The 14,335-nt window shown below is 47.2% G+C and overlaps 1 protein-coding gene across 1 annotated transcript in view; it reads left to right on the plus strand.

The window, feature by feature from the left end:
* LOC130111265 (myocyte-specific enhancer factor 2A-like) overlaps positions 1-14,335 on the plus strand; it is a 116,918-nt gene that overhangs the window by 70,670 nt on the left and 31,913 nt on the right. The window contains exons 4-5 of the mRNA XM_056278392.1: positions 11,620-11,754; positions 13,783-13,999. Of these exons, the coding sequence (XP_056134367.1) occupies positions 11,620-11,754; positions 13,783-13,999 (352 nt within the window). The remainder of the gene's footprint in view (positions 1-11,619; positions 11,755-13,782; positions 14,000-14,335) is intronic.

Below are 14,335 nucleotides of genomic sequence, written 5' to 3' on the forward strand. Positions count from 1 at the left end.
TCAGAATCATACTCAAAATCAAAGTGGAAAATGAGAACATAGGCTGATTCAACTTCTATGGAAATTCTTCAAGACGATTCAAAATGAGGCTCAGTAGTGTGTGTGGCCTCCACGTGCCTGTATGCACTCCCTACAACGTCTGGGCATGCTCCTGATGAGACGACGGATGGTCTCCTGAGGGATCTCCTCCCAGACGTGGATCAGGGCATCGGTCAACTCCTGGACAGTCTGTGGTGCGACATCGTGTTGGCGGATGGTACGAGACATGATGTCCCAGAGGTGCTCGATTGGATTCAGGTCTGGGGAACGTGCAGGCCAGTCCATAGCATCAATGCCCTCGACATACAAGAACTGCTGACACACTCTGGCCACATGAGGACGAGCATTGTCATGCATGAGCAGGAACCCAGGGCCCACTGCACCAGCATATGGTCTGACAATGGGTCTGAGGATCTCATCCCGGTACCTAATGGCAGTCATGGTACCTCTGGCTAGCACGTAGAGGTCTGTGCGGCCCTCCAAGGATATGCCTCCCCAGACCATCACTGACCCACCGCCAACCGGTCATGCTGGAGGATGTTGCAGGCAGCAGAACGTTCTCCACAGCGTCTCCAGACTCTCTCACGTCTGTCACGTGTGTTCAGTGTGAACCTGCTCTCATCTGTGAAGAGCACAGGGCGCCAATGGCGAATCTGCCAACCAAGATGTTCTCTGGCAAAGGTCAATCGGGCTGCACGGTGTTGGGCTGTGAGCACAGGCCCCAATTGTGGACGTCGGGCCCTCATACCATCCTCATGCATTCTGTTTCTCACTGTTTGAGCAGAAACCTGCACATTAGTGGCCTGTTGAAGGTCGTTTTGTAGGGCTCCGGCAGTGCTCCTCCTGTTCCTCCTTGCACAAAGGACCAGATAGCGGTCCTGCTGCGGGGTTGTTGTCCTCCTGCGGCCCCCTCCACGTCTCCTGGTGTACTGGCCTGTCTCCTGGTACCTCCTCCATGCTCTGGACACTGTGCTGGGAGACACATCAAATCTTCTTGCCACAGCACGCATTGATGTGCCATCCTGGATGAGCTGCACTACCTGAGCAACTTCTGTAGGTTGCAGATACCGCCTCATGCCACCTCTAGTGGTGAGGGCACTAGCAAAATGAAAAACTAACCAAAGATCGGCCAGAAAAGATGAGGACAGGCAAATGGTCTGTGGCCACCACCTGCAAATCCATTCCTTTTATAGGGGTTGTCTTGCAAATTGTCTAATTTCCACCAGGTGGAAATTAGACAATTTACCAACAGGTGAAATTGATTCACAAATCAGTGTTGCTTCCTAACTGGGCAGGTTGATATCTCAAAAGTGTGATTGACTTGGAGCTACATTGCATTGCTTATGTGTTCCCTTTATTTTTTTGAGCAGTGTATATTGATGGACATCAGAGAAGTCCCACCTGCAGCAGTGTAATTTCGCATAGATGCTGCATTGTGAACAAGTCTCAGGTACAATCCTAGTTACATTCCCATGTTCTGTAAAACAGCTCTACCTGCCCTGTCATTGTAAAGTGCCCTGGATGAGAGCTTCAGCTTAACGACTTTTCAGATTTCACTCTTGAATTAAAACTGCAGACATTCCTTGTATTAGATTTAAGGTACTACGTTTTGAGTTTATAACAGTACAAGGTGACCATCATGTATCAGGGAGATTTGTCCCCCCCACTGATCTTCAACAGATCACTGGAGCTGAGTAAAGTCCCCTCCTGCTTCAAGAGCTCCACTATCATCCCAGTCCCCAAAAAACCCCAGATCACAGGATGAAATGACTGCAGGCCTGTTCCCCTAACATCTGGGGTCATGAAATCCTTTGAGAGACTGGTGTTGGCCTACCAGAAGGAAATTATTGGCCCCCTGCTTGACCCCCTGCAGTTTGCCTACCGAGCAATCAGGTCAGTGGAGGATAAGGTCAACATGGGATTGCACTACATCTTCCAACACCTCGACTCCCCAGAGACATACGCAGGGGTCCTGTTTGTGGACTTCAGCTCAAGTGTTCAACACCACCGTCCGAGATATCCTCCCCTCCAAACTCACCCGGCTCACTGTACCAGCCCCCATCTTCCAGTGGATTAAAATCTTCCTGACAGACGTTGTCTGTCTCGGGAGAGCGATCCTTCCTCTGTTGCTCTCCCTGAGGTTTCTTCCTATTTTTTCTCCCTGTTAAATGGGTGTTTCCTTATCCAATGCAAGGTTCTAAGGACAGGATGTTGTGTTGCTGTAAAGCGCCCCCCCTGAGGCAAACTTGTAATTTGTGATATTGGGCTATACAAATAAAATTGACTTGACTTGACAGACAGGAGGCAGTTGGTGAGGCTGGAGGAAATCACATCTAGCACCCAGACAATCAGCATTGGCGCCCCCCAGGAATGTGTGCTTTCCCCTCTGCTGTTCTGCCTCTACACAAATGAATGCACCTCTAGTGACCTGTCTGTTCAACTCCTGAAGTTTGCGGATGACACAACCATCATTGGTCTTATCCAGGATGGCGACGAGTCTGCATATATAGATGGGAGGTTGATCAGCTGGCCCTTTGGTGCGGCCATAACAACCTGGAGGTAAACATGCTCAAAACAGTGGAGATGACAGCTGACTGAAGGGGTCGCCCTCCAACACTGCCCCCCACCCCACCACACTCAACAACACGGTGTCTGTGGTGAAACCTACAGATTTCTGGGTTCCACAATCTCCCAGGACCTAAGATAGGCATCCAACATAGACACAATCATCAAAAAGGCTCAGGAGAGGATGTACTTTCTCCACCAGCTCAAGAAATTCAACCTGCCTCAGGAGCTGCTGGTTCAGTTCTACACTGCAATAACCCAGTCTGTCCTCTGCACATCCATCACTGTCTGGTTTGGTTCGATCACCAAACAGGACAGGGACAGACTACAATGGACTGTTAAGTCTGCAGAGGAAATCTTTGATGCCAACCTGCCCTCCATTAAGGACTTATACACCTCCAGACTCAGGAAAAGGGCAGGCAACATCACTGCAGATCCATCACACCCTGGTCACAACCTGTACCAAGTCGTCCCCTCTGGTAGGCGCAACAGAGCACTGTACCCCAAAACAACCAGATATAAAAACAGTTTCTTTCCGCGGGCTGTCATTCAAATGAATGCTTAACACTGTCAAATAAATCCACCATTTTGTATATACTGTACTGTACATGGTACGTATACTGGTTGGCTCTGTCATGTCCATCTACCTCAGGCATGTATGTAAGTAACCTGCCAACATCTATTGCTCAAAGGGACGGTTGCAAACTTTGCTGGAATTCCAGGTGGTGCTGCTGATGGTGGTGGCCATAAGAGAAACATTTTATTGAAGGTGCCTTTAAATGTTAATTGAAAATGGAAGCCCTGTGATGGTCTGGTGGTCTGTCCAGGGCGTCGCCCCACCTGCCACCCTGTGGCTGCTGGGATAGGCTCCAGCGTCCCCGCGACCCTGAGAGCAAGATGAGCAGTTTGGATAATCGATGGATGAATGAAAACAGAAGCTATAGAGTTTAATGTAAACAAGAACAACACTTTTTTTTAAACAGTTCCACTTGGGAATGGAGCCAAACTGTTGCCGTAGTTCAATGCACATGAGCTAAAAAGTGGGCCTCCTGTCGTGGCTATGTCCATATGCCTCGCCGTTTTCTTTTACGCTGTGGGCGACGCTATTGTCCCTTAAACCAGGTGTGTCAATACGACTGTGACATGCAATGTCTCTGAACGAATGTGACATAGACACATGCATTTATTTCTCATCTGATTATATATATATCACAAGGTCTTTACGGTGCCGTCGAGGCTCTGACTTGCGACCATTTCTAAAGTGTTTGCCAGCGGTCTAAAAGGAGTACTGGGACTGTAATATCTTGCTTAGGTGACTGGGATGAAAATAGAGCTGCCAATATCTGATGAATTCTTCTAATAGCATGGCATGTAGTGCTAGTGTCTGGGAATGCAGGGGAGACACGGTGGGAGACAGACAGACAGACAGCTGACTGATGCTCAGTCTATCATATTTGGACCATGTCTTGATCTAATGATGGGCAGAGCAAAGACACTCCAGAATAAGGCTGCCATCGTCTGGGTTCATCTGTTTTCATCGTGGTTGGCATTTTTATTTATTTTTAACATTTTATCAGTGGATTTATATTTCAGAGACTATTGTTATTGGTATTTGGCTGGCATTTCATTCATGCTAACTGGGACTTCTATTTTGAACGAAGTATTTTTTGGATATTGTTGTCATTGACATTTTGGCTAGAGACGTTTGGATATCATTCATTCATTCATTCATTCATTCATTCATTCATTCATCATCAGCCGCTTCTCCAGGGTCGGGTCGTGGTGGCAGCAAGCTAAGTAGGGCACTCCAGACGTCCCTCTCCCCAGCAACGCCTTTGGATATCTTCTTTTTTTTTTTTTAGCTTGGTTTGTATGTTAATCTTTAATACTTGAAGAATTAATTAGGATGCAAATTGGATTGGCGCCATTACCTATCAAGTTTATATGTTTGTTGGTACTAAGTATTCAGTCACTTTGGACAGTGGAGGCAGAGAACGTAAGAGGCCCAAACAAAGGCCAGGGTGGATTTTTAACAGTGAAACACCCAGTCATACATATTTAAATATATTCTGTTATTCAATTCTGTCTTTGTGCTGCTAACTTCTAGCAAAATAACACTGCTGAAATTGAACCAATGCAAATTTTCCCTGGGTTCCCATTTGCCCCCCCAAAGGAACCCTGGAGGAACAAATGGGGGAGCACTTTCCCATCTGGAAACCCCTTATCTCTGGAATTTAGCCATGACTGATCTTATCCTCTTAAGAAATCTCATAGAACTGGAGGCCGGATCTCTTATGGTTTCTCTCTCCATCTCGCTTCCTTCTACCATATCTCTCCCGGGCCTTTTTGCTTTTTCTCTCATTCTGTCTAGTTACCTAATTTTGCTCTCTTTCTTTACCCATTTCTCTCGCTGTCTCTCTTTTTGCCTCTTTTAGTCCTCCTTTTCTCTTCCAGCCATGTGCTACGGTATGTGTACAGTAGTCTGTATCCTTGCTGGCGGGTCACGCTGGAGGGTTGGCAGTCGCATCAGTGATTTATGTTCAGATGAAAGCTAAAGGGGAGCAATTCAAAAGGCTGTTCGCTGTACACTCCTTTGCTGGCTCATATGGCGTTATCGCATTACTCCACACCCGCTTCGAAGGACACCCCCCCCCCGCCATTATCTCCCCAATACTTTCTCCTACACATACAAATGCATAGATGCATACACATTAAACATACACAAAGACAATCATTACAACATAAGGACGGACACATGCAAGGACGTACACAAACATCTGTACCCGCACGCGTTCGTATCCACACTGTGCAATGGTTGGTGCATTTCTTATTTAGACAGAAGTACCCCCTACTTACTCCATTTTGAAATCCATTTTAATCAATATTACTCTTTCACATGGGTGAAATGGGTGTAGGATAACCTTTTTCCTTCAGTAAATGAAATGGTCATTTCAAAACTTTTCTTTTTTTTGTTTACTCAGGATTTGCTTGTCTTCATACATTTTGTATGAAGCTCTGAAACCATTCAGTGTGACAAATATGCAGCAAGACTAGGTCAAAACCTAGTATATAGCTGGACTGTGGTCAATGTTCAAGACTAGATTAAAACCTAGTATATAGCTGGACTGTGGTCAATGTTCAAGACTAGATTAAAACCTAGTATATAGCTGGACTGTGGTCAATGTTCAAGACTAGATTAAAACCTAGTATATAGCTGGACTGTGGTCAATGTTCAAGACTAGATTAAAACCTAGTATATAGCTGGACTGTGGTCAATATTCAAGACTAGATTAAAACCTAGTATATAGCTGGACTGTGGTCAATGTTCAAGACTAGATTAAAACCTAGTATATAGCTAGACTGGTCAATATTCAAGACTAGGTCAAAACCTAGTATATAGCTGGACTTTGGTCAGTGTTCAAGACTAGATTAAAACCTAGTATATAGCTGGACTGTGGTCAATGTTCAAGACTAGATTAAAACCTAGTATATAGCTGGACTGTGGTCAGTGTTCAAGACTAGATTAAAACCTAGTATATAGCTGGACTGTGGTCAATGTTCAAGACTAGATTAAAACCTAGTATATAGCTGGACTGTGGTCAATGTTCAAGACTAGATTAAAACCTAGTATATAGCTGGACTGTGGTCAATGTTCAAGACTAGGTCAAAACCTAGTATATAGCTGGACTGTGGTCAATGTTCAAGACTAGATTAAAACCTAGTATATAGCTGGACTGTGGTCAATGTTCAAGACTAGATTAAAACCTAGTATATAGCTGGACTGTGGTCAATGTTCAAGACTAGATTAAAACCTAGTATATAGCTGGACTGTGGTCAATGTTCAAGACTAGATTAAAACCTAGTATATAGCTGGACTGTGTATGGTCAATGTTCAAGACTAGATTAAAACCTATTCATAAAAGATATTGGGCGAATGATATTACATTGCAAACACACCCATAGAGTTTTGCAGCTGGCAGTAATTTGCCTTTTTTTTTGCGTCTGATTGCAGTTACCCTGTGGCAAAGTATATGTGTTGGCTTTGCATCAAGAACACAGTAAGCAGGTTCAATGTCATCAAGTAGAGCAAGAATTGTTTGACCTAGCAACCTGTATCTGCGGATGAATTCGGTCCCGGTTAAATCAAAAAGCGATATTCTCCTGCGAAATATCCGCTGCCGAGCACGCCTGGGTCCAATCGCTGCCACCGTGATCACTGAAAAGTCTGGGCTCGACGACCCTTGTAAATGCACTTCAGTTACCACCAGCTCTCTGAAGATGCTAATCATTTCCCTTCTTGCTGCATGTGGCTAGTAAGGAACCACTGTTATGAGATGGGAATTTCACATGCCGCTGAAAGACATGCCTTTTCAATATTTCCTGGCTGAGTGCAGAATGGTACTCAGTGAGGAGGTCAAGGTTAAAGTCTCAAACAATTATTGATGGCTTGCCGGTTGCACTGATGAACTGTAAGTTGTTCAATGTGTTGTTGAACAGAGTCATTGAGGAGCTGGGTGGTCTGTGCACGGTTACAATACAAATCCACGCTCTTCATTTCCTCTCCCTGGATGACAACCAGGGTAGGGGGCCTCCTGTTCCTCTGGTAGTCCACCACAAGCTCATTGGTTTTGCTGATATTGACCTTCAGGTGGTTATCGTTGCACCATGTGATCAAGCTCGCTGTCAGTCCTCTGTAAAAGTAGTTTCTAAGTGCAGACAGCATGTTCCTTAGAGGAAATTATCCGTTGGAATCATACATTTCAGTCTAGTGATAACTTCTATTTCGCCAAAAAAAATACACTTAATACCTTTTTATTTAATTCCTTCAAAGTCCATCTCTCCATCCATCCGTCATCCAAACTACTTATCCTGCTCTCAGGGTCGCGGGGACGCTGCATAGGCTCCTTCAAAGTCTTCACTACAAATACTATGAGTCTGGACAGACATGGATGTAAACTGCAACTTGAGTGGTTGGTGGTGGCATGCACCCACGATGTGTAAATGACTGATAATGTGGTTTTTTTTAATACCTTCATCCATAACTATTCTCAACTCTCTCAAGAACTATGAAGGAGTGGTCTAGTCCTCATTCATGGCATGACCGCTGAGGTACAAATACAATTTTGATGATTTGATCTGATTAGGGTGGCGCAGTGGTTAGCGTGGTCGCCTCACAGCAAGAAGGTCTTGGGTTCGAGCCCCGGGGTAGTCCAACCTTGGCGGTCGTCCTCTGTGTGGAGTTTGCATGTTCTCCCCGTGTCTGTGTGGGTTTCCTCCGGGGGCTCCGGTTTCCTCCCAAAGTCCAAAGACGTGTAGGTCAGGTGACTCGGCCGTACTAAATTGTCCCTAGGTGTGAATGTGTGTGTGTGTGTGTGTGTTGGCCCTGTGATGGACTGGCGGTCTGTCCAGGGTGTCTCCCCGCCTGCCGCCCAATGTCTGCTGGGATAGGCTCCAGCATCCCCGTGACCCTGAGAGCAGGATAAGCGGTTTGGATATTGGATGGATGGATGGATGATCTGATTGGCTGTATGCAAATAAGTGCGTCTGATGACATCACGAGTGTCAGAAAAAGTATAAGATCAGATGAGGGGAGGTGAAATGGGGGGAGCTCTCTTAAAACGAGAGAAATTGAAAAACTGAATTCTACCTTTTATACTTGTTTTTTTTTCCGGTAGAACGAGACAAAATGCGTGACGATTAAAGTGATAAGTGATGTTGGAAAATGTTAGTCTTTGAATTTTGGTCCAGCTTTAAAACAATTACGCATATAAATATCTGTAAGCGGAGGGAGTTTCAAAGACAGACAAACAGCAAGACTGGGTCTTTGTTATGGGTAGCATCTGATGTCAGGGTAAAGTTACAGTCCTAAAATGAGCTTGTATTCATGCCAAGGTCTAGGCCCTTACTCACTGTCATATGACTATTACCGGGAGTGTGTATCATCGGTTGTGCGGTGTCATCAACATTTGTCAAAGCAATATAACTGACAGAAATAGTATTAGCCGTACAGTAGAGGACAGTTTGGGGTAATTAATCTCATTTGATAGTGAAGTCTCAGCTGCGAGAGCCTCTCCATACTGCCCAGGGACACGCAGTTAGACCGCACTCTGCCTCTTGCACCGACTGACTGGCTTTCATGATCCCAGTTCCCACCCTGCGTGCCAGTAAACTCCTAACCCAACACAATATTGTTTTAGGCATACCATAAAAATATAATGACTCCATCCATTCAGTTTATAAGGCTGGTGTGAATTCGGCTAGTCTGATATAAGGAGTGACTCTGTCTGTCAAGCTGTCCCCTAGCTTGCAATGCCAAACACAGAGGTTCAAACAGATCCAACCATGAATAGAATAGCGTGTGTTACCGTATAACCAGAGCAGATGGACGTTGATTTGGGTCCATTTCCCTGCAGTATTCAGAATATGTTCATAAGTCATGAGCACTCAACAGTTCTGTCCTTTGGATAGAATTTGCTTGTAATTGCTAAGACTTGGGGGCGGCGCGGTGGTGCAGCGGTTAGCGCGGTCGCCTCACAGCAAGAAGGTCCTGGGTTCGAGCCCCGGGGTAGTCCGACCTTGGGGCTCATTCCGGGTCGTCCTCTGGGGGGGTCATCCTGGGTCGTCCTCTGTGTGGAGTTTGCAATGTTCTCTCCGTGGGTTTCTTCTGGGGGCTCCGGTTTCCTCCCACAGTCCAAAGACATGTAGGTCAGGTGAATCGGTCGTACTAAGTTGTCCCTAGGTGTGAATGTGTGTGTCGGGTCCTGTGATGGACCGGTGGCCTTTCCAGGGTGCCTCCCCGCCTGCCGCCGAATGACTTCTGGGATAGGCTCCAGCATCCCTGAGAGCAGGATAAGCAGTTTGGATAACGGATGGATGGAAGGGAAAAGCTTGGCTGCAGACACCGATACATAGCAGTAACTAGATGGTAAATAACACAGAACGGGCTCAAAGCTTAACAGACGACACAATGTGAAGCAAAGTCAACGCGGGATAGGCAGGTCATGCACGCAGTTTCAAATCATGAATGTTTTTGTGTAAACTAGTGATTTGCTCATTTGGGTTGTACCATTCAAACGCCGTAATGTAGTAGTAATGTAGTAAAGTCATATGTGTATGTGTAACTTGGTTACTAGGCAAACATCCCAGCAACTAGCTAATCAGAAACCGTTCACACATGTAAATATGGCGCTGCACGCCTGCCTCATGAGCTGATGTTGGACAAAGATGTCCCATCATCACAGAAGGTAGAAGTTGGCTAGAATAGAGGAAACTCTTGGGGGGGGGGGCAGGCAGGTATGTTTTTCCCCCTCCTTTTTCTTCCAATTGTACTTGGCCATTTACCCCACTCTTCCGAGCCGTCCCGGTCGCTGCTCCACCCTCTCTGCCAATCCGGGGAGGGCTGCAGACTACCACATGCCTCCTCCCATACATGTGGAGTCACCAGCCGCTTCTTTTCACCTGACTGTGAGGAGTTTCTCCAGGGGGGGACGTAATGCGTGGGAGGATCACGCTATTCCCCCCCGAACAGGTGCCCCGACCGACCAGAGGAGGCGCTAGTGTAGCGACACACACCCACATCCGGCTTCCCACCCGCAGACACGGCCAATTGTGTCTGTAGGGACGCCCGACCAAGCCGGAGGCAACACGGGGATTCGAACCGGCGATCCCCGTGTTGGTAGGCAACGGAACAGACCGCCACGCCACCCGGACGCCCCGGGTGTGATCCTGTTGTGTGATACTACTTGAGCAAATGGTGAGCTGTCACACATAGGACGTGACCTCACTCCAGCGGCGTGAGAAGTTGCCGTGGAGCGTCGTTCAGGAGCGTGTATGAATAGAGTGAAGCGTGTGTCAGTATTACAGACCGCAGGGGGAAAACTTCCCCTGTTGAGAATGAAATCATTAGTGAGAGTAGCCTCGGTATTTTTTTTTTCCCTTCTTGGGGAAATCCAGAGTTGGTCCAGTTTGTCCAGTTTGTCCAGGGGGACAGCTGGAGGCGTAAAGTTCTTCCCTGCTGTATGTGGTCAGTGAGTGGGCGCTGGAAACTGAACAACGAAGTCAAAACAGAAAAAAGTACGAGAGAGCGCTGAAGCGGGGCGACCGTCCACGAGATCGTTATTTGATTATCTGTCTAAAACCATCCGATGACTCTCGAGACGGACGAGCGCCGCATGCGTGCTTAGCTGTCAGCCTGTTTCTCGTAGAGACTCGTAATGTTCCCAAACATGATATATGAGAGTATAGTATGTCTTCATGCTCTCATGCCCACCCCAAAATAACTTCCACCTGACGTGATTTGGATCGCTGTTGTTTTGGAGAAAAAGAGGCCCTTTAAGAAACAGCTTGCCATTTTTGGAGTATTGTCTCCACCTCGCAAGGTTGCCAGCAGTTGTTCAGATCAGAGAAGTCTGCAGAGGACGGCTCTGTTTTTCACACAGTTTGATCCAGTCATTTCAAGGAACTGGGTTTAAGATCAGGGCGGCAAGAAGGCCCTGGGTTCGAGCCCCGGGGTAGTCCAACCTTGGGGGTCGTCCCGGGTCGTCCTCTGTGTGGAGTTTGCATGTTCTCCCCGTGTCTGCGTGGGTTTCCTGCGGGGGCTCCGGTTTCCCCCCACAGTCCAAAGACATGTAGGTCAGGTGACTCAGCCATACTAAATGTCCCTAGGTATGAGTGTGTGTGTGTGTGTGTGGGCCCTGTGATGGTCTGGCGGCCTGTCCAGGGTGTCTCCCCGCCTGCCGCCCAATGACTGCTGGGATAGGCTCCAGCATCCCCGTGACCCTGAGAGCAGGATAAGCGACTTGGATGATGGATGGATGGATTGAAGTTCAGTGTCTCTATTAAACACTTCACACAAAGAGACTTGTCCACGCAGACCTCATGCTAGGTGTCAAATGTCAAAGCTGGTGCTCTGGAGGACAGGATGTGTGTTGCTGTAAACCCCCCTGAGGCGACTTTGGGATTTGTGATACTGGGCTATACAAATAAAATTGGCTTGTCTCGACTCTTCCCCCGCAGGCTTTGAACAAGAAGGAGCACAGAGGAGGGGACAGCCCTGACCCGGACGCCACCTACGTCCTCACGCCCCACACGGAGGAGAAATATAAGAAGATCAACGAGGAGTTTGACAATATGATGAGGAATCATAAACTTGTAAGCTTCATCCTTTACTTAAGTATTCAGTATAGATGTATACTCGGTTCCTTTAATCGTACAACACTTTTTAATGTTGCTCGGGACAGTGATACCTTAATTATTATTATTATTATTATAAGAGATTTATAATAAGGCTCTGTTCTTCCCTTGTGAGTGAAAAGTCTGACAGCCACGCATCACATGACTCACCTGCTCAATTCTTGATTGGCCAATGGTGCGTGCCAATGGTCACGAGAAAATGGCGGCGGATAAAGACAAAATTTTGGAATTGAAGCGCAGAAGAGTATTTCTGTCTGTGTGGGCCCTGTGATGGCCTGGCGGCCTGTCCAGGGTGTCTCCCCGCCTGCCGCCCAATGGCTGCCGGGATAGGCTCCAGCATCCCCGCCACCCCGAGAGCAGGATAAGCGGCTTGGCTAATGGATGGATGCTCTTTCCCAAGTGATAAGAGCGGCACCAGGCATCTTTTTTGCATCAGCATCATTAGGTTAATTTCGGCGGCATAATGTGATGGCTACGGGAGAACGACACGGTCCCCGTTGGGATCCGTTCCCCGGAAGCCTTGTTTCGTGCTCCGTAGGGAACGCCGTATGGCACACGCAGATGTGATAATGTCCCTTCACCTCATCTGCGAGGATAGCTCCTCTTGTTCCACGATAATCTTTTGAGCTACGGCTTTTAAATGAACGCTTGTGTGTCGTTGCTGTAACGGCTTGAATTACTTGGGACAAAAAGCAATAAACGAGGAGGCTGAAACCGGCTAGGACTCACTAACTGACGCGTCCGTGTTGAAGTAGGCCACTTGTCAGATCTATGATTGAATTTCCACAAGGTCCGTTGCAATAATACTCCACAAGTGTATTTATTTACACCACAGAAATATCCGACGCACAATTGCGTGACGGATCTAAAGCAAACGGCACCGCCTTGTCGAGTGCACAACAAACGGCATGAGGTGACGGGCAAAAACTTGTTTGCCCTCGCCGGTAACAAACACGCCTGAATGTCATCAGGACCATACACAATATATAGACAGGTAATGCATTTCCGCTCTGACAGGTAGAGCCACCTACTGGGCAATAAAGGGAACTGCCACCAAGAACCCAGTTTCATACAGAGGCGTAATGCACAGAATGATACATATTGCGTAACAACAGAGAAATGCAAGCAAATTAAATGAAATATGAAATGTGGCGCTAAACCAGCAAATTGGCTCCAACAGTTGCTACACCTTAAAGTGCAACAGCTGATGCGAAAGACGTTCCCGAAATCCAAGAAATAACCTGGCGACACTTCAACCGTACTGCGTGACTGTATATTCGCCTCCTTGAACCACTTCTAAACGTTGCTTGGAAGAGTACTACACTGCTACTGCTGACAACAAACACAACCACAACGACAACAGATTTATAAAAGGCTATGTTCTTTCCTAATGAGAAATGATCACCAGACCTCCTCTTTTTTGTCTTGTCATCACTGGTTAGGGCGGCACACGGTGGCGCAGTGGTTAGCGCGGTCGCCTCGCAGCAAGAAGGTCCTGGGTTCGAGCCCCGGGGTAGTCCAACCTTGGGGGGTCGTCCCGGGTCGTCCTGTCTGTGGAGTGTGCATGTTCTCCCCGTGTCTGTGTGGGTTTCCTCCGGGGGCTCCGGTTTCCTCCCACAGTCCAAAGACCTGTAGGTCAGGTGAATCGGCCGTACTAAATTGTCCCTAGGTGTGTGTGTTGGTCCTGCGATGTCCTGACAGCCTGTCCAGGGTGTCTCCCCATCTGCCGCCCAATGACTGCTGGGATAGGCTCCAGCATCCCCATAACCCTGAGAGCAGGATAGGCGGTTTGGATAATGGATCTGGTTAAACCGTTATGGTACAAAGGGATCTGTAGTATGGCGTTGTATGACATTCCACTTTCAACCAAGCTCATGTCCAACTGTCCATTGTCTCTCTTCACCCGATTCACCATTCCCTCACCCAACACCCCCACTACACAAATAAACATACACACACACACACACACACACTCCCTGCAACCAGTCAACAGGTGTCCCCCAGCAGAACTTCATGAATGTGGCCCCACCAGGGGTCAATCCCAACAGCTTCACCTACAGTCATGGTGTAGGTGGAGGGACCTCCCAGGCTTTGGCTGCAGCCACGGCAGCTCTTGCTGAAAGTGGTATCCTGTCCTCGCCACACGTGCACCTCCACAGGAGCATGGCCTCGCCCCACCGCCCCCCGAGCACAGGAAACACAGGTCAGTCTGTGTGTGTCTGTGTGTGTGTGTGTGTGTGTGTGTGTGTGTGTGTGTGTGTGTGTGTGTGTGTGCAATTCACCGCATACCTAGTTAACGTTCTCATTCTTCCTTCACACTACTACCATAGAACAAATCTATATCATTTATTTGAATGTGAAGTTGTCATGGTCCCTGAGATTGGGTGAATTGTAATGACCGTTAGGCTGTTGAAATGTGTAAAAAAAAAAAAAGCCTTTTGAAATTTTGAAATAGACATGGATATCATTTTTTTTTTAAAAAAAGCCTCCTTTTCCTCATTCCTGAAAATGTTAATTTTTTTTTTTACATTTATGAAAA

Source organism: Lampris incognitus, chromosome 4 (genome assembly GCF_029633865.1).
Source record: "Lampris incognitus isolate fLamInc1 chromosome 4, fLamInc1.hap2, whole genome shotgun sequence".
NCBI lineage: Eukaryota > Metazoa > Chordata > Actinopteri > Lampriformes > Lampridae > Lampris > Lampris incognitus.